At 41.9% G+C, this 18,743-nt stretch overlaps 1 protein-coding gene across 1 annotated transcript in view; it reads right to left on the bottom strand.

The window, feature by feature from the left end:
• Positions 1-4,351: 4,351 nt before the first annotated feature.
• LOC145414546 (lachesin-like) overlaps positions 4,352-18,743 on the bottom strand; it is a 197,900-nt gene continuing 183,508 nt past the window's right edge. Inside the window, exons 8-9 of the mRNA XM_080284066.1 lie at positions 5,239-5,310; positions 4,352-4,671 (exon numbers count right to left, since the gene is read on the bottom strand). Coding sequence (XP_080140192.1) covers positions 4,352-4,671; positions 5,239-5,310 — 392 coding nt within the window. The remainder of the gene's footprint in view (positions 4,672-5,238; positions 5,311-18,743) is intronic.

Genomic DNA, 18,743 nt, shown 5'->3' with positions numbered 1-18,743 from the left:
AGGCTGAAGGAAGAGGAAAGAATGAAGGAAAGAAAGACAGAAGAGGGAGTGTAACGTCACCCGTAGCCAGAAGGACAAGGAAAGAATGAAGGAAAGAAAGACAGAATAGAATGGAAGGAAAGAAGGATGGAGAGGAAAGGGCAGACACCCGAGAACAGCACTACTTCGAGTGAATGGATGGTGAATAAAAAATACTCGTCATCGGTCTTTAAGAACAAAATAAAAAATTAACTTTGTCTCAGGTTGAAGGGGTTAAGGTGACAGTTGGAAGCTTTGTTATCAGTAGCAGTAGTAATAGTAGTTGTAGCAGTAGTAGTAGCAGTAGCAATAGTACCGGTAGTAGTAGTTGTTCTTGTCCCAGGTTCCCGTGAAATGTGAACCCAGTCGATTGTATTGTATAACTAGGCAATGGAGCCGCCCGTTTCTATCAGTGCCACCACGTGAAGGCGTCTCCCCCCCCCCTCCCCCAGCACCAGTGAAGGGGTTAATGAAGGCTATATTTATCCCCTCCAGTTAAAGAAATCTGTCTTTAACTACCACTCCTCTGACGCAATTGTTACGTATGTTGTTACCAGGAGACTCTGAGTATTAGCGAATTTTTTTGAAGACCTGTTGCTTTTTTTAAACATTTGTTCAGCCATTATCAAGGTCGCAGTCAGGATTTTGAAACGAGGGGACCTGAATTTTGGTTGCCAATATTCTTGAAGGGCAGCTGCTTGCAAAGTATGATAATATGTAGATTAGTAAAGTAAAAGTGTATATAGTGTTAAACAGTAAATAAAGCAACCAAGGAAACTATAATAATTTTAATACCTAAATGAATAAATAAAAAATAAACAAATGACTACCTTCCCATCAGCCGTTTGTGTGTCCACTGAAGGACCTGCCTATCCCGACCGAAGTGAGGACGATACAGCCAATGTATCTCTACCAAGTGGCTTAGGCTGTCTAGTAGAGATCGTATGTAGGGTGAGAAGTGCTTGTAAGTGTAATTGTAGTGTTGGAGTGGCTTTGGATGTGTGTGTAGTCCGTGAACCAAGTGTAATCGGCCCGCGCAAGCCGACTGGGTGCAAGCATACTTTATAGTATGCGACACTGGTTCAACCACAGCACCCCTTGTGTCCGCCAATGCAGTACGTGGCCTGAAGAACGCTCCCAAAGTTTATTACCCTGGCGGGACGCGAACCCTCGTTCTTCAGTGTACGAAAACGCACACTTTACCACTGTACCACACAGGCTCCATATACATGTGGATATATATATATATATATATATATATATATATATATATATATATATATATATATATATATATATATATATATATATATATATATATATATATATATATATATATATATATATATATATATATATATATGAAGTGCAGAATTTTCTCAGTTTCTAGTTCCTCCTACAAAAACAGTTCTAAGAAAACCACTCCGGCATGGACCATTGCCAGAGGACAATGATGATAGGTGGCAGGCGAACACAGGTTTATCTGGGAATTGCGGTTCACCAGTCCTGCAGTAAATAAGTTTTGTTTGTCGCGTTACACAGATTTTCTTTTCATTGATAATACTGGCGATGTTAAAATCCAGAGGAAAAGAACTGTAACTACATTAAATCAACTGCAGCAGACAACATTACATTGGATATCACCACTTATTCACAGAGATAAAAAGGGCCCAGGATTTTTTTTTTTTTTTTTTTCAATATATGTGTGAGTGACTTACGAAGCTTTCGATTATATTTTGAAAATTGCTGAACATTATTTTGGCAAAAACATTGCATCGTACAGACAGCCTATCTGATCAGAGGAACGGCATCTTGGTAGTCTCAACATGTTCATAAGCACAAGCAAGTGAGAAAAAGAAGGCCTTGCTTGTTCACTTTGTTCAATTTGTCAGGGCAGGCAACCAGCGCTAACAGTGCTTACATTACCATGCTTTTACCGTGTGTGTCAATGTTTCATAACCTGGCTACAGTCATGATGCAGGTCAGCGCCGGGGCTGGGTACCCACAATCAAGTAAACTGTTTTTTGTGCGTTTACCTTTAGGTAGATTTAGGCAAAATATGCTTGTTGCAAGTATCGTGCAAAATGTTTAGATAATGGAAACCCAAAGTTTGATTCTACCAAGCTATTACTAATCGTGGGAGTTTGAATTTAGCTATGGCGAGAAAAATCAGACGTCATGATTAGGGTACCAACAAACATGTAAAGTTAAATAGATACATTCAAAAACTTCAGTACATCCTGTGGCATAGTTTTGTTACTCAATGACACTCACACCTTTAATCTTTCCGGCCCGAAGTTGTCATTTAAATTTTGCTCTTGCTCCTTCTTGACGATTTTTTTTTTTTTTTTTTTTTACGAGCATCCCCGTGTAGTGGGGGTGTCAACGAATGTCACTCGTAATTTCTACCGTAAATAAAATGATCTGGAAATAGCAAGAATGATACTCAAAATACGTCTTAGCAGTGATGGGGTTAGAGATGCCACGATGGATAATATATGAGTGGTTGGGCATGTAGGACCCTATTCTCGTTGGGTCCGGCAAATCTCCAGCATCCCTTTCTTATCACAGTAATCATCTCATATATATCATAATTATGCAAGCTTTATCTGTATCCAAAACTCTTACGCAACAGGCAAGAAATTAATGAGGCGTAATAAGTGAAGTAATTTGCTAAGGAAGAGGTGCTACGAAGGCTCCGAAAGAAATAAGAGTCAGAGTGCCTTCATGCTGTCCTTTCCCTGCATCCCCACACTTTGACGACATCCTTGATAATATTTCACTCACCCAGGCCATTCTTAGTACCGGTTCGTGTTTTAGCTTAAGGGAAGTCGGGTTAGGTTGGGTTAAGGTAGGTTAGGTTGGGTTAGGTTAGGTCGGGTTAGGTTAGGTCAAGGTAGGTTAGATTAGGGCTGGATTAAATTAGGCTAGACTAAGTTTGGATAGGTACCATATCGACAACCTGTACACGGTTTCAATCACAAGGAACCTTCTTAGTGTTAGCCGTGTGTTAGCTTGAGAGGAAATTTAGCTGTGGGCAATTAGGCTAAGTTAGGTTAGGTTAGGTTAGGGAAGAGTAGTATTAAGTTAGGTTAGAGTGGACTAGCTTAGGTACCTTACTGACAACCTGTACATTTTTTCATTCACACGCAGCTTTCTTAGTGTTAGCCGCGTGTTAGCTTGAGGGAAGTTTAGCTGTGGGTGGCACGAGAATACTGAGGTTGATGTACAAGCTGAGGCCTCGCGGGATGGAAGAAGGGTGACTATAGTTCATTCACTTTAACTTGGCTGGGATTTTCATCCTTTTGGATCTAACTTGCTTGATGAAAGAAAAAGACAGTATTACGACTGTTCTTCCTTTCCGCAGCACTCCCTCTTAACAAACACTATGTTCTTGTGTTAATCCTTTGTTAGAACTCAGCATTCAGGGTGGAGAGAAGTCAATCCTAGGCCAAGTTAAAATGAAAAGGGCATATATACAAAGTGGCGGGGGTACCAAGCGCGACGCATATGGTGTACAGCATCGCCACGTCATGGGAGTTGTGATTCCCGCCACGGCCCGCCCCTCACAACACACCGGGCAAGCTGTCTCATCGTGATACCTTTGTTTTCTATCATATGCACTACTACTATTTACATTATAGCACTGTTTTACTGGGAATAATTACAGTTCTTTCCTTGGAAAGTCCTGAACTTGGAAAATAACTGGGAAGAGTATGGAAAGTTGCTGTATAATTACGTAGTGTGAGGCAACGCGGCGTGACCAGAAACTGCTGGTACAATAATCAGCAAAAGATCGCTGACAATCCTCTGCCAGCAGTGTGTCCTGCTTCTCATATATATATATATATATATATATATATATATATATATATATATATATATATATATATATCTAATTATATATATATATATATATATATGTGTTTTTATATTTTTATATATATATATATATATATATATATATATATATATATATATATATACATATATATATATATACAGTATATATATATATATATATATATATATATATATATATATATATAGTATATATTTTTTTTTTGTATTCCTTGCTGATTATCAGAGAATATCCATTTCTCTCCTTATAATTTGCCGAGTGCTTCATATTGCTACCACATAACGATATCTTACTAAACTCCTTTCATCATCACAGCCAGCAGGGAAGCGTCAGTAAACTTTTGATCGTGTCTGGTCAGGTGCCACCACTCAGTTTCTACGCCTCACACAGTGCCTGAAGGCGCTGCTGGCATGACGCCCGAGACCCCCTGCACCACCCGCCTGGCGAACTTTTTTATCTCCGAAATGAGTGTCAGGTGAGGGCTGGGGCAGGCGAGGGACGAGATGAGGCCTCCCACCGCCCCAGCAGCAGCAGCAGCAGGGGCAGGGCCAAGTCAGTACAGAGTGAGGTGATGTGCAGCGTGGAGCTCCCCAGGCAGGCAGCAGCCAGGCACCAGGTGTACCACACACCCGTCCTGCTGATGCTGACTGTCCCGCTGCTGGGGTGACCACCATACCCAGTCCTGCCGCTCGTGCCTAGGGAGGGTCCCGCCCCACCCAGAGGACTAGGAGGGCCCCCGCCCCGAACATTGTAATCCTCCAGGGTGTAGCTTGGAGATCCCGCATCCAAGTCTGCTGGGAAGGCACATTGTTACTCGACATGCACACAGTAGCCTACTGTACGCTTACTGATAAAAGTATTATCTATCTGTCATTTAATCCTTTAATCTTCCATCAGGAGTGCAGAGGTGCAGTGCAAGGGTACCTAGTCTAGATATTTACAGCGAGAGTAACTAGTCACTAGCTCCGAGTGACAGGACAACCTATTTGTCTGAGCTCTCAAGTTACCAGATAACAGTGGATATGTTTTTATATATATTGTCCATAACACGTTCATGCACTTCTGTTATACGCCCTTCCATTTGGATACATGTTGTCATAAGTTCATGGATTGTATTCCGGGCGGCACAGGCTTCGTAGCACCTCTTTCTTAATGATTTAGTTTGCATATTACTCCTTTCATCTCCCTGTAACTTAGGGAAAACTATGTCTTTACTAAGATAACATTACAGAGAATATCAGTGTCCAATATAAACAAATAAACCGCTAAGACCAAGGTGCTCCGAAACCCTCAGTACCACCAATAACACGACTCCTTATCCCAAATCCTCAAGGGGTGGGAATACTAGGCCTACTTACCTGACCTGTACTCGTTGGGTCGGTCCCACGTGTCCACCAGGCTGCTGTCCACGTGTTGTTCAGGGGGCACCACTGCGGGAAACAAACAGGTGGAGTCAAAAGATTACCTGGAATATCACGTGCCTCATCTAACGCTCCTCTGGTAGCTAATAATCCTTGGCTTAGGCAGTTACGCTCGATATCAAATGTATTCTGCTTCTTCCTACTCTCCTAGTATTTCACCTCTCTCTCTCTCTCTCTCTCTCTCTCTCTCTCTCTCTCTCTCTCTCTCTCTCTCTCTCTCTCTCTCAGATCGCCAATACTAATATCCCTAAGCTGATGCAGGCCAAAACCTCACCAAATATTTCACCTCTTCTCCGTCATATAACTCTCTTCAGGTTGGTAATATTCCTAGGCTAGGGAACCTTAATTCAGTCTCAAAATCTCATCTGCTTTGTTACTCAGTTCCAGACCAAAATCTCACCTAACATTTCACCTCTAATGATTCTTCTAACTCTGTTTTGATGGCTAATATTCCTAGGCCGAAATCACTTCCATATACCAATCACTTCCATATACCTTGCGTCAAGTTAATATGCATGCAAAAAAGGTACATTAGGAAAGTGGTAGAGTTCAACTAATGAGCGACTGACTGAGGCTGCCTTACTTTTACGTATACTGCCTCCCCCCATACTTCCGTTTCTCTCTCTCTCTCTCTCTCTCTCTCTCTCTCTCTCTCTCTCTCTCAAAATCCAATACGTTCGTCCACACCCTCAAACCTCCCCTTCCCTCTGATTATCCTCTTAGCACTTTTACCCTTCATTCTCTCCCCTTATATATCCTCTTTCCTACTCTCTCTCTCTTTCTCTCTCTCTCTCTGTCTCCATCCAGTTTCACCCATCCTGTACAAAGCTTACAAAAACTGATCCCGTCTTTCCATTTTATAAACAGTCGGGAAAAATTTGAGTGTTTTCCCCACTAACTCTGTGTGTATGTGTTTGTATACTTTTTCCATTACTGCAGAATAGTGATAGAACTTTATATAACCTACGAAACTTAGGAAATTCATTGTATATTTTGAAAAGTTTGCCTTGAAAGAAGAAGAAAAATCGTACAGCAAGGGAACTCATTATACCCTTGTGATCACGTGGGTATGGATGCTTTACAGGGGCATAGCAGAGCTGCAGAAAATATTATTGATTAACTTCCTTACTATTAACCCCTTCAATCCCAGGACGTGTTTGATATCCTAGTTTTGCTATTTCCAGACGATTTTAATTCACGCCAGGATATATTTTAAAAGGGGGGGTTAACTAAAGCATTCATCAGCCGCTGCACTGTTAGGGGGTTCACTCACTCTAAAGAAAATCACCTGGAGGTAGCAAGAATACACTAAGAAAAAAAATCGTCACCGGATGGAAGTGGTTCATAACGAAATGTTACGGAACGAATTTCGAGACACAGCAAGGCAAGGATTTAGGGAGGGAAGTAGAGATCGTGCAGCCCCTCTTCCCCTCTATTTTCGGCAGACCAATGATTACTTATAAAAACAAAGAACAATATCTTTAAAAGTTTGTGCAATAAACATCTTATATAAATGTTATTACAGAATCATGCCAATAAAAACATAGAAGGGCTTGGTAATAAACTTTGAAGAACTTGGTAACGAGGCAGCATTAATTCAGACATGTATTTCCACCAATAAATCAGCCTCCCCCCCCCTCCCCCCATTTTTTTTTTTTTTTTTTTTTAGACCGCTCTGTCCGGCCCTGCCATTGATACCACCATCTGGACCCAACAGTCTTTTAAAAATATTGTGTGTGGGTTTCATGATACTCCGACTAAAAAGTGGGTCTATATTCACTATCCACAACTTCACAAAATGTCAAACTTGAGGCTTTGGAACCTTCACGTCGCGGTATTAGTGAAGTCCTACTACAGTTTCCTAGTTCAAATTTCTCTCACTTTGCATACCTCCTCAACCTTTTCGTGATAAGATGCCTCTCCTAAAACAGCAAAAAGGCAGGTGGTATTCAGAATTTAAATTAAGAAATGCAAACGTACTGAAGAAGTTAACTGGACTGGTTGTGGCCAAAATTGTAGAAGCTGACGGGGTTAGACATTGAATCGTTTTCCTCGTCTGATTTGTTTTCTCCCAGCTAAAGGGATCCCAGACACGGTAGGCGTCACTCGGGAGGCATGGAGTCACTAAGGATGCCATGGTAACCTTGCAAATAAATCTCATGCTAATGGTTCGTGTCTTTGCCAACATGGTAAGCTTGTCAAGGGATATGGAGAGCTCACAAAGGACTCTACGGTAACTGCTCTAATAATAATGATAATAATAATAATAATAATAATAATAATAATAATAATGATAATAAATTACCTATTTACTTACTGTGTAGCGAATATAAGGAAGCTTCGCCATAACTATTTATGGTATATAATGTATGAAATTTTGGCATCATGAACAAGTCTGTGACCATTAAAAGTAGTCAAGGTCATTCATATTTGGAACATGTACTTAGAGTAACCTAAGGTAGCTTCTTGTTTGCTATCAACAAGATCTGAAGACAAAGGTGTGAAAGAACGCATGGGTACATTTTACATTTGTCTCAATAACTGGCTAACTGCATGCTTAACTGTTACCATATTCTTCCAGATAATAAGAGGGACCACAACTATATTTTCGTAAAGTTACAGCTTTAGAGCTTTTGTGGTTTTCTCTAAAACATGCAACAAACAAAATACTGAGCAGATTTGAATTTGGTACTTTTCAATAGGCTAAATGTCAAAATATTCAGCCAAAATTCTCAGCAGACTTTTTTATCATAGGATTTTCAACCAGATAGCCTAGCTAAGATATTTCAGTTTCAAAACGCAATTTTTGCACCAGCAAAAATAGGTCAGGGTCATATATATCTGCCACAAGTACTTGGGTTACCTTAGGGTACCTTCCTGTATAATATCATCAAGATCTAGGAAAAAAAAATGGTGCAAGAAATATTACAACAATACTTATGAAAACAATAAGCCTCGCCATTTCTACGGCGAAGCGTAATAATAATAATAATAATAATAATTACAGTGTTCATTCTAGATGTTAATATTTTGTGCCCCTCGCCAGCATTGAATGGGGATTGGGAAAGCAAAAACAAAGGAGTGTTTTTTTTTGGGGGGGTTGACATCTTAATTTGTTCACTACGATTACATAAATTTTGGTTTACTCTTGCCCCCTTCAGACGATTTCATTCAGCTTAGGAGTTTATCGTTGTTTTTAATATTTCACCCGTGTTTCCTTCCTCCTTCCCATTATTATTATGGTTATTACTTTTATTATTATTATTATTATTATTATTATGATCATCATCACCATCATAGTCGTTGTTTTGTTGTCATCATAATCATCATTACCACCATTATTATTTTTACTATTATTTTTATTATTATTATTATTATTATTTTTCCTATAACTTTTTGTTTGTTGCCATCATAATCATCATTACCACCATTATTATTATTATTATTATTATTATTATTATTATTATCATTATTATTCCCATAACTTTTTATTCATTTATTTATTTTGAGAAGGGGGCGTCAAGCAATCTCCATTATTCCCTTCGCTACAGGGGCGCTCTCCCATGCTGAATAAAATCGTCTGGAGGCAGCAAGAGCAAGGTGATATCCACGTCCACAGTCTGAAGGGGTTAATGGAAAGCAAGATCGTATTCTAAGTGGCTGTGAAGATTTCGTAACACTTCTCTCTAAGCGATTTATTCTCTACATTAATCCTCAGCATCCTCTTGTATGTTATTGATGGAAGTTAGATGGATATTAAAACGATACAAGTACGAAAGTGCCTGAAGGTGTAATATGGAAAAATAAATCGCTTAGGAAATGGTGCTAAGAGGCCTTGACTGAAGTTTCATTAAGGATAAAATTCATCTCTCTATTCCAGTAATCTTTGTCTCTCTGGATCTGTCTCTGTCTCTGTCTATCTGTCTCTAGACCTCAGTCTGTACTTCGCTCTAGTACTCTTGCTTTTGGTCTCGCTCTTGCAACCAGTCTCTCTCTCTCTCTCTCTCTCTCTCTCTCTCTCTCTCTCTCTCTCTCTCTCTCTCTCTCTCTCCATCGCTCTTGAATTCACTCCCACACGCTTGCTTTTAGTCTCGCTTAGGCTACAAATCTCTCTCTCTCTCTCTCTCTCTCTCTCTCTCTCTCTCTCTCTCTCTCTCCCCTCCGCCTTTACGATCGGCATCAAAACGCAAAACAAATTCATTTTAATTGGATCGTCATCTTGCCTGAACCAATGGGACGCGGCGGATCACTGCCCCAGGATTCGATCATTTTCCTATTCGACTTTTACGGCCTAAATGGGGAGGGTGTAGGGTGTGTGGGGATGGGGAGAGAGATGGGAGGTGATGGGTGGCTGGGAGAGGAGTGGATGGAGGAGGGTTAGGGGATGGTGAGTGGGTGGAGAGAGTTGAGGATGGTGTGTGGGTGGGAGGAGAGTTGGGGCAGTGAGTGGGTGGGGAGAGGGTGGTGAGATGGAGGGAGAGTTAGGGATGGTGAGTGGGTGGGGGAGAGTTGGGGAAGGTGAGTGATTGGAGGAGAGTTGGGGACAGTGAGTGAGTGGGGGGAGAATTGGGGATGGTGAGTGGGTGGGAGAAGAGTTAAGGATTGTGAGTGGGTGGGAGGAGAGTTGGGGATGGTGAGTGGGTGGGGGAGATTTGGGGAAGGTGTGTAGGTGGAGGAGAGTGGGGGGATGGTGAATGTGCGGTTGGGTAATTGTTGGGGACGATGAACGGGTAGGGGGAGAGCTGGGATGGTAAAGGGATGAGGAATGAACAAGGAGGAGAGGAAATGGTAAAACAGCGAAGGAAAGGGGAGTGGGAGGAAGTGGGGAAAGAGGGTGGAGTGGTAGAGAGAGTGGGCGGACTGAAAAGGGGGAGAAGAATGGTTAGGGGGAGAGATGAATGGCGAGGGGGAGAGGAGGGGATTATTAAACGGTTGGAAAAGAGAGAAGGGGAGAGGAGTGATGGGGGAGGGGGGAGTTTGAGGGGGAGTGTGAGGATGGTGACGGGGGAATTTGGGGGGAATGGGGTAACAGCAAAGGGAAAGGAGAGAGAGAGAGAGAGAGAGAGAGAGAGAAGGAGGAACACGGTGGGAGGGGAGAGGGCATTTAGTGACGAGAGGGAGGCGAAAGGAAAGGTAAAGGGAGAGAAAAGACGGAATGTTTAGATGGAGGAGAAGAACAGTGAAAAGTGGGAGAGAGAGAACGATGATGGGAGAGAGAAGAGTGAGAGAGGAGAGGAATAGTGGAGAGGGCGAGAGAGGACGGCGAGGGGAAAGGGAGGGAGGGAAGGGTGCGAGGGATGAGTACAAAGGAAAGCAAACAGTAAAAAGCATATTGGTCCTTACGAGATGTTTTGATGTATGGAAGGCTATTACTACTGCATCTAGTTCGAGCCCAAGGTAAAGAAAGATGAAGGGGCGGGAGAGTGTGCTGTTATGGGGGGAAGAGGAGAGGGAGAGTCAAGGGAGAGGGAAACGGAGAGGGAGAGGGGAGAGGAGGCAGAGGAGAGGAGAAAGGAGAAAAAAGAGGAGTGCGAAGAGGAGCGTGAAAAAATCAGGAAACAGTACAGGTAAAGAGTGAATGAATTTCTTGGTAAACCTTTCAGATCGCAGGACACTTAACCCTCTGACTGCCAGTAATTCTCTCCATTGAGAAAAATCGTCTGGTGTCAGCCCCAATAAAATTCCCAGGTGTATTAACGGCACAGAAAAGGGTTATTTGGGACGGTTTGTAAAGCCCCTGAATGGTATGGGTTCTCTGCGCTAATTAAAATCGCCTTGTGTGACCAAACCCCGTTTTACTCTAACTTGGCCTAATATTTCCAGACGAAAATATGGGCCAAGATACAGCAAAAGTAGTACAGTAGGATTTCTCTCCAATGAACAAAATCGTCTGATGCAACTGGTCGTATCTCCGCTGAACAAAATCGTGTGGTATTATTAGTAGGATTTCGTTGAACAAAATCGTATTGTGCTGTTAGTAGGATTTTTCCTCCGTTGAACAAAATCGTTTGGTGTGACAAGTAGAATTTTTCTCCTTTGAACAAAATCGTCTGGTGTGACAAGTAGAATTTCTCTGCCTTGAATTTAAAAAAAATCGCCTGGTATGACAGGTCGAATTTCTTTCCGTTGAACAAAATCGCCTGGTGCTGCCAGTAAGATTTCTCTCCGCTGAATAAAATCGTCTGGCGTGGCTATACTCCTTTTACTTAAACCTGGCCTGAAAATTGCCATCTATCCATCCTGAATGTTGAGTTCTAACCATAAATTAGCACTGGAATATGATGCTAGTCACGAGGAAGTGCTATGAAAAAGAGTGAAGGGTGTAAGAGTGAATGAAAACACCCAACTGCAATCTGACCCTCCAATCTTCAACCTGTTCAGCCCGAGGACGGTTTTTTGTATTCTTCCTTCCATCAGACGATTTTATTCAGCGTGGGAGAGGTTTTTCGAAACTGGGGGGAGGGGGTTGGATATAGCCTACCTTAACACCTTCACTCATAAGCTGAATAAAATCGTCTTGTGGTGGTGAGAATGAAATGTGAAATGAAGTCTTTGGGGTGAGCTGGTTAAGGTATGATGATGATGATGAGGAGGATAATGATGAGGTGTGAGGAATGATGATGATGATAATGATGATGAGGGTTATGGAGTGATGATGATGATGGTGATGATGGAGGTTAAGGGATGATGATGATAATGATGACGATGAAGGTTAACGAATGAAGATGATAATGATGATGATAATAATAATAATGATGACTGATGATGATAATGCTGGTTAAGGAATAATGATGATGATTGTTATGGTGAGGGTTAAGGAATGATGATGATGATGATGATGATGATGATGATGATGATGTTAGGGTTAAGAAATGATGATGATGATGATGATGATGATAGTTATGGAATGATGATGATGATGATAGCTATGGAATGATGATGATGATGATAGCTATGGAATGATGATGATGGTAATAATGATGATGATGATGATAGTGATGATGATGAGGATTAAGGAATAATGATGATGAAGATGATGATAATGATGATGTTAGTGATGAGAGAGGGGGGGAGGGAATAAGAAATGAGTCAGAACACAAATCACAATTAACAAAAAGAAAAGGAAAAAAAAAACACCTAATAAGACTTTCCATCACGAGCTCTATCTCATTAACCCCCTCTTGGTCGGCACAACTCTAGCCCTCTATTTCGGATAACGCCGGACGATTTTATTCAGCTGAGAGTGAGTCATAGGAGTATGAGGCCGCTACTCTCGTCAGTTGAGGAAGCTCCGTAACACCTTTTCCTAAGTGACTTATTTTGCTTATTACACCTTAATGTCTTCTTCTGTGTTACGTTTTATCACCATTCACTGCATAGATAACGTACACAAGGATAGTAGCCAGCCAAATCCAAAAATAAATCGCTAAGGAGAAGGTGTTAGGGGCTTCCTTAACCGAAGAGAACACGGGCATGAGAGTTTCAAGTAAGTAGATCATTGCCAAATTCACTATTACTATAAGAAGCTCACCAAGGGCCACATTTATATAGAATCTAAACCGATATTTACAACATATAAATCTTCTTGAGAGTTAACTATTACCACAGATAGCTTTGTTTTTCCCAGTCTGTCCTTTTCAATATTCACTCGGAGCTGGAGAAGGATGCCTACACGTGGTGGCACTGATGTGACTGCTCGGCTCCACTGTCTGATAATACAAACATCCCTCAACTCACACCCTATGCCCCAAGAGGAAGATGGTGGTTTGCAGGAGATGGACAATCCTCAGTCTGCAGTCCACCAGGTTCACGTTCGGATGTGTTTGGAGTTGTAACTACTATTTACTTCATATATACGTTCTAGTTTGGTTGTGAAGTGTATGGTGGTTGTATGAGTGAAGACAGACATTTATACAACCGTCTAATACACAAGCTTAGTTTAGGAGAGTTAATAAATATTATAAAAAAATATATATTCTTGATATACGGGTTTGTCTGTCTTTTAGTCTGTCTGTTCGTCTACTCTGCTCTCACTCCGTCTCACTCTCTCTCTCTCTCTCTCTCTCTCTCTCTCTCTCTCTCTCTCGCTCTCTCTTACACACACCAGACCTCACCTTCATTCTCGTTGTTCGACAAGTCAGTCTTCTTCTCCGATCCGCGACTCACGTTAATTTCTGAAGGTGAAAACAAAGACGAATCAGATGGCAGGAAAAAAATGAAAATCAATAAAATATAAACACAATTGAATAAAATACCTATATCGATAATATTACGTGTTTAAATTAATGAACTGCTTAATTTTGGGGGCTGTGATTCTCAAATTTGTTAGTGTTTTTTTTTTTTTTCCTGGAGATGGGTAGGATAGGAAGATGAGAGTACCATCTTAACATCAATCACCATTTCCTGACCTCCTCCCTCATCCCATACTCACACGTCTGCTGTCCAAACCTACCATTTTGTCCCTCACAGTACACTCTCTCTGTCTTCCTCCTACAGTTCTCCACCTTTGCATCTTCCTTGACTACCCCATCACCACACACTCTTCCCCTTTTTACAGCATTCCTCCCTCACGCCTCCCTCTCCCTCCATCAAGTTATCCACCACCACCTTTATTCTCAAATGACACATCGTTGCCACAGCTGTCCCGGAAGGTAACCTGAAGCCACAGTACTAGTACAGACTCACCCATACCCACACCTACACCTACTACCACACCCACACCCACACCCACAGACACACCCACACTCTCACCTACACTCACTGCCACATCTATACTCACATCCACACAAACACCAACACCCACAACCACACCCAAATTCACAACCAAACCCACACCCACATTCCGCACATTGACCTCTAGGAAAGTAAGGTAATAAATATCATCCATCACATGCTGAAACTCCATAGTCAAGCTAGCTCATAGCCTTCTGTTGAGCAGGGTTCTGTCTCACCTGAATACAATCACCTGATGGTACTCAGGATAATACTTCTAAATGACATCTTGCTGTACGGAGGTTAGGCGAGATGGTTAATCAAGTCGGAGCTCTAGCTTACCAGCTAAGTACCGGTACAAATTCTGGAGCCTTGCACTGCATTACCAGACGCCTAAGATCAGCCCTCATCCCAAGTACACACACACACACACACACACACACACTTGAAACAACGAAAGAAAGTCTGTCATAAATTTTGCCTGACTTACGGTACCATTACATCAGCAACGAGGATAATACTGCCAAAACCTGCAATCCCGTGCCAGCTAACGTGACCCCACCTTCACACTACACGCTGAGTCACGCACTGTATTGTATTTTTGCTTTCAAGAGGCGATTTTATTCATATCAGGAGAGGGTTTTTCTAGATGGAAGGGATAGATATGGCATTCATTAAGCTCTTCAGTACTGGAGTTCTTTTCCAAATTGAGTAAAATAATGGAAAGAGTAGAAATTAAGCAACTAGGTATGCAGTCCTATTGAAGGGTTAGCATGACCTGTCCCTCATACTACATACTGAAGGTAGACTGGACCTCTTAATGCTTCAGTCCGATGGCGTATCTTAGTTTATCCTTGCTACCTCCAGACGATTTTGCTCAGCGTAGGGGATACTTTGTTAACTGCAAGACTGAGATGTAACCTTTATTAACCCTTTCATTCCTAGAGATCCATCCTAAGTTGAGCTAAATCGTCCAGAGGCAGCCAAAGTATGTAGTTGTTTGGCCCCAGGTTCATTTGTTTTGTGAACCCAGCGGAGTGAAGGCTTAAACCGTCCTCCTCCGACAGTCCGCCATCCTACTTTCGGGGGATAGGGAAGTAGTTGAGTATAACCAAAAAGCGGGGCCTCCTGCTTATATCGCTGCCACCACACGAAGGAGGCCCTCTCTCCAGCATCCAGCCAGAATATAATAAGGAAAAAAAAACGTCATCATAGTGAGGGAGTTAACCCCTTCATTCCCATGACAATTTTTTTTTTCCATCTCCTGACGAACACATCTCACATACTGAAGGGGGGGTTAGTGAAGGCTGTATCTAACCCCTCTAGTACGGAAAGTCCCCCCAGAGCTGAATAAAATCGTCTGGTGGCAGCAGTAGTAGAATATAATACATGCGATCTTTTCAGTCCCATGCCGTATATTTATGTAACTGGTACTAGGCTACCTCCAGACGATTTTATTCATTTAGGAAGAGACGTTTTGAACTGGAAGGATTATATATAGCTTTATTAACCCCTTCAATCCGAGACGTTTTTCGAAAGCTGAATAAAATCGTCCGGAGGTAGAATCAGCAAAACTAATCGGTCTTCGTACTGCGCGGGAAAGACCAGCCTTGAATTCCATGTGAGCCGAACACGTTCCATACTTGTTTCATTATCACAGTAATTGGCTGTTTGCAGTAGGTCTGGTGTTATCGTTAGTGAAGTTGTGGCATTGTTGGTGTGGTAGTTTTGAGAGTGTTGCAGTAGCTGTGGAGTTGTTGTTCTTGTTACCTTCACCAATGTCGCTGGAAGAGATTATGTATCCACCGGTCTCTGTTTGCTTGTCTGTTTGTGTACAAGATATCTCAAAAAGTTTTCATCAGATTTCTATGACATGTGGTGGATAGGTGGGCAGTGGGTCAAGGAAAAGTTCAATAGACTTTGAGGTGGATGCAAATCCGGATGCAGAAACTCATAAATTTTCTTGACTTTACCGGAGATATCCGCTCTCTGAAGTTGTTTAACAGGGTAAACTAAGACCCTAGAATTACTTTACTATGTGAAACCATAGAAGTATTTGTCTGGTAGGAAATAAGGATTACAGCAGTGAATCATAAATTTAATTGGCGTTGGCGGAGCTGAATGCTTTTTAGTTATCCTTGTTAGAACTGTATTAGGTACAGTAGTTATCATCCCGTTCTGATAGGTGTGGCAGTGTTGAGACTGTGGTACTGTAGATGTGGTAGTCGTGATAGTACTGATACGGTAGTGACCATCGTGTTGTTATAGTTGTGGTAGTACTGATGTAGAAGTCATCATCGTGCTGTGGTAGTTGTGGTAGTATTGATGTGGTAATCATCACTGTGTTTTGGTAGAGCTGGTGTTGCGGTGTTATTGATGTAGTAGTCATCATCATGTGGTAGATGTGGTGGTCTTGGTGTTGTGGTATTAGTGATGTGGCAGCTATGACAGTGTTGCACATATTGACAGAACACTGAACGCCTCCGTAAACCAGTATACGTGTCTGTGAGTCTGTGTACCTGAACTGTTGCCCTTATTGATATTGCAAAGGAAAAATGTAGTTCTGATAAAAATCGTGGAAAATATTAATGGTTTCTACAGGCTTATCCGAGGGGGAGGGAAAACAAGAAAATTTTTTACTGCGAGGCTTGATAAAAATTATAATCATTTTTATTGCAGAAGTTCACAATATAATATGCAAAATAACCAAAGGGGAAACAAGAATGAAAATCGTATTCTTTTGATCTTCTGGTATTTGAAATTTGTGTACATTGGGTGTATTTGTAGATATGCATGTATATATAAGTACATAAATATCTCTCCACCTATCTATGTATCTGTCTATCTGTGTGTGTGTGTGTGTGTGTGTGTGTGTGTGTGTGTGTGTGTGTGTGTGTGTGACCCTTTCTTATAATATTTTCCGCAATGAACAGTAATGCTTTCCACACACACACACACACACACACACACACACACACACACACACACACACACACACACACACACAGACAATATGTTAAACTGTTCGGTGGCCATCAAAATTTCAAGATATTCTGTAGTTCACGTGGTTAGATTTGTGGATGTTAATGAAATATATTGTACAAATGCAAAACTACCCAGGGTGCAGTCAAAGGGGAGGGGGCATTTTAAAGAGAATAAGTTGAAGGAGAAGGTAGTCATCTTTATATTTTCATTCATTCATTCACTTTTTGATTATTGTTTCCTGTGCTGTTTCTTTTATACACCAGATATAATATTTACTTACCTAGATGCTATTATAATTCTCTCCATGGAGCTGTGTCTTAAGAATAATTATAGTAAAAATTCAGCCTCCTCCATAGCAAATTCCTGGCTGCCCCCTTGAAAACAACAGGGATAATATAAATCTTGCTTTTCCCTTTCTCTTCATGGTACAAGTGAATAACCATTACAAAATACAAGAGATAATACTAAAACATACTGTATACCGGAATGCTTAGCGTGGGATTAGGTTGGAGCAACGATAATGGTGTCAAAAAACCATAACACACCAACTATAACACTCTGAGGCTTGAGTTTTATATCCAGATCCGATAGAGATTGATGGACGTGTTACTGTTATGGAGATTGAAGGAAAGGTATCACTCCACTGCACCCAGCCAGACGCAATCCCTCTTAGTCATTACAACATAAAATACATACCATAAAATAATCTATACTGTAAAGGCAGCTGTGACTCTGCGTGTATGTGTGTGTGTGTGTGTGTGTGTGTGTGTGTGTGTGTGTGTGTGTGTGTGTAAACTTGCAAGTCATTTGGTTGAGGTTGGTGGCCAAGTGGGTCGGTTGGTTGCCGGATGTGTGGGGGTGGGCAAGGAGGGATGGGTAGGTGGGTGTGGCGAGGTGGCCTGGGCAGGTGGGTGGGTGGGATGTCGTTGACAAGATGGCCTAGGTGAGAGTGGTTGGTGGGGTGGGCCTGGGTGGTTTGGGATGGGATGTGGTGGAGTAGAGTTGGGTGGACGGGGTGGATGGGGTGGGTGGGTAGGTGGGTGGGTGGATGGGTAGGTAGGTAGTAGTGAAATAGATCCTTGGAGATTAGGTTCATGGTAGGAATAGGTCCATATGGGAAAATTGGTCCATGTGGGATAATAGGTCCACGTCCCTGGGGAATATGTCCCTGGGGATATGGGCCCAAGCAGAAACATAGGTCCAATGGGTAAAGATAGGCCCTTGGGGAAAATATATATCCATGGAGGAACATATACCCATGGGTGGATTCAGCGTTATCCATTGGGGAGAAAATAAGCCCATGAATGAAAGAAAGGTCCATGAGGGAAATAGGTCCAATGGAGGAAAATAGGTCCATGGAGGGAAAATAGGTCCATGGAGGGAAAATGGGTCAGTGAGGGAAATGGGTTCATGGTGGGAAATAGATCCTTGAGGGAAATGGGTTCATGGTGGGAAATAGGTCCTTGAGGAAAATGAGTCATGGTTTATATGGATCATGGGTATAATAGGTCCCGGGTGGGGGGGATTTCCCATTGCCTGAACAAGTTCCAGGGGAAAACAAGTGACAGGGGGCTGACACCTACAGGGTACGGCCAGACGCAATTTTTTATCGTCGGCTACACTTACCCATCCACTCATATCGGCAACGTCTGATTGAGAGCCTCGAGAAAAGACTCAGTAGCGTCGCATCTTCGTCATACCCCTAAACAAAATCAGGTATTATGGCAGGCTAACTTTAGGTTAGG

The sequence above is a fragment of the Coenobita brevimanus genome, chromosome 100 (assembly GCF_032717465.1).
Source record: "Coenobita brevimanus isolate Jiangsu-jjx chromosome 100, ASM3271746v2, whole genome shotgun sequence".
NCBI lineage: Eukaryota > Metazoa > Arthropoda > Malacostraca > Decapoda > Coenobitidae > Coenobita > Coenobita brevimanus.
The sequence above is the reverse complement of the archived record's forward strand: the minus strand, read 5'-3'. Positions and strand labels throughout refer to the sequence as shown.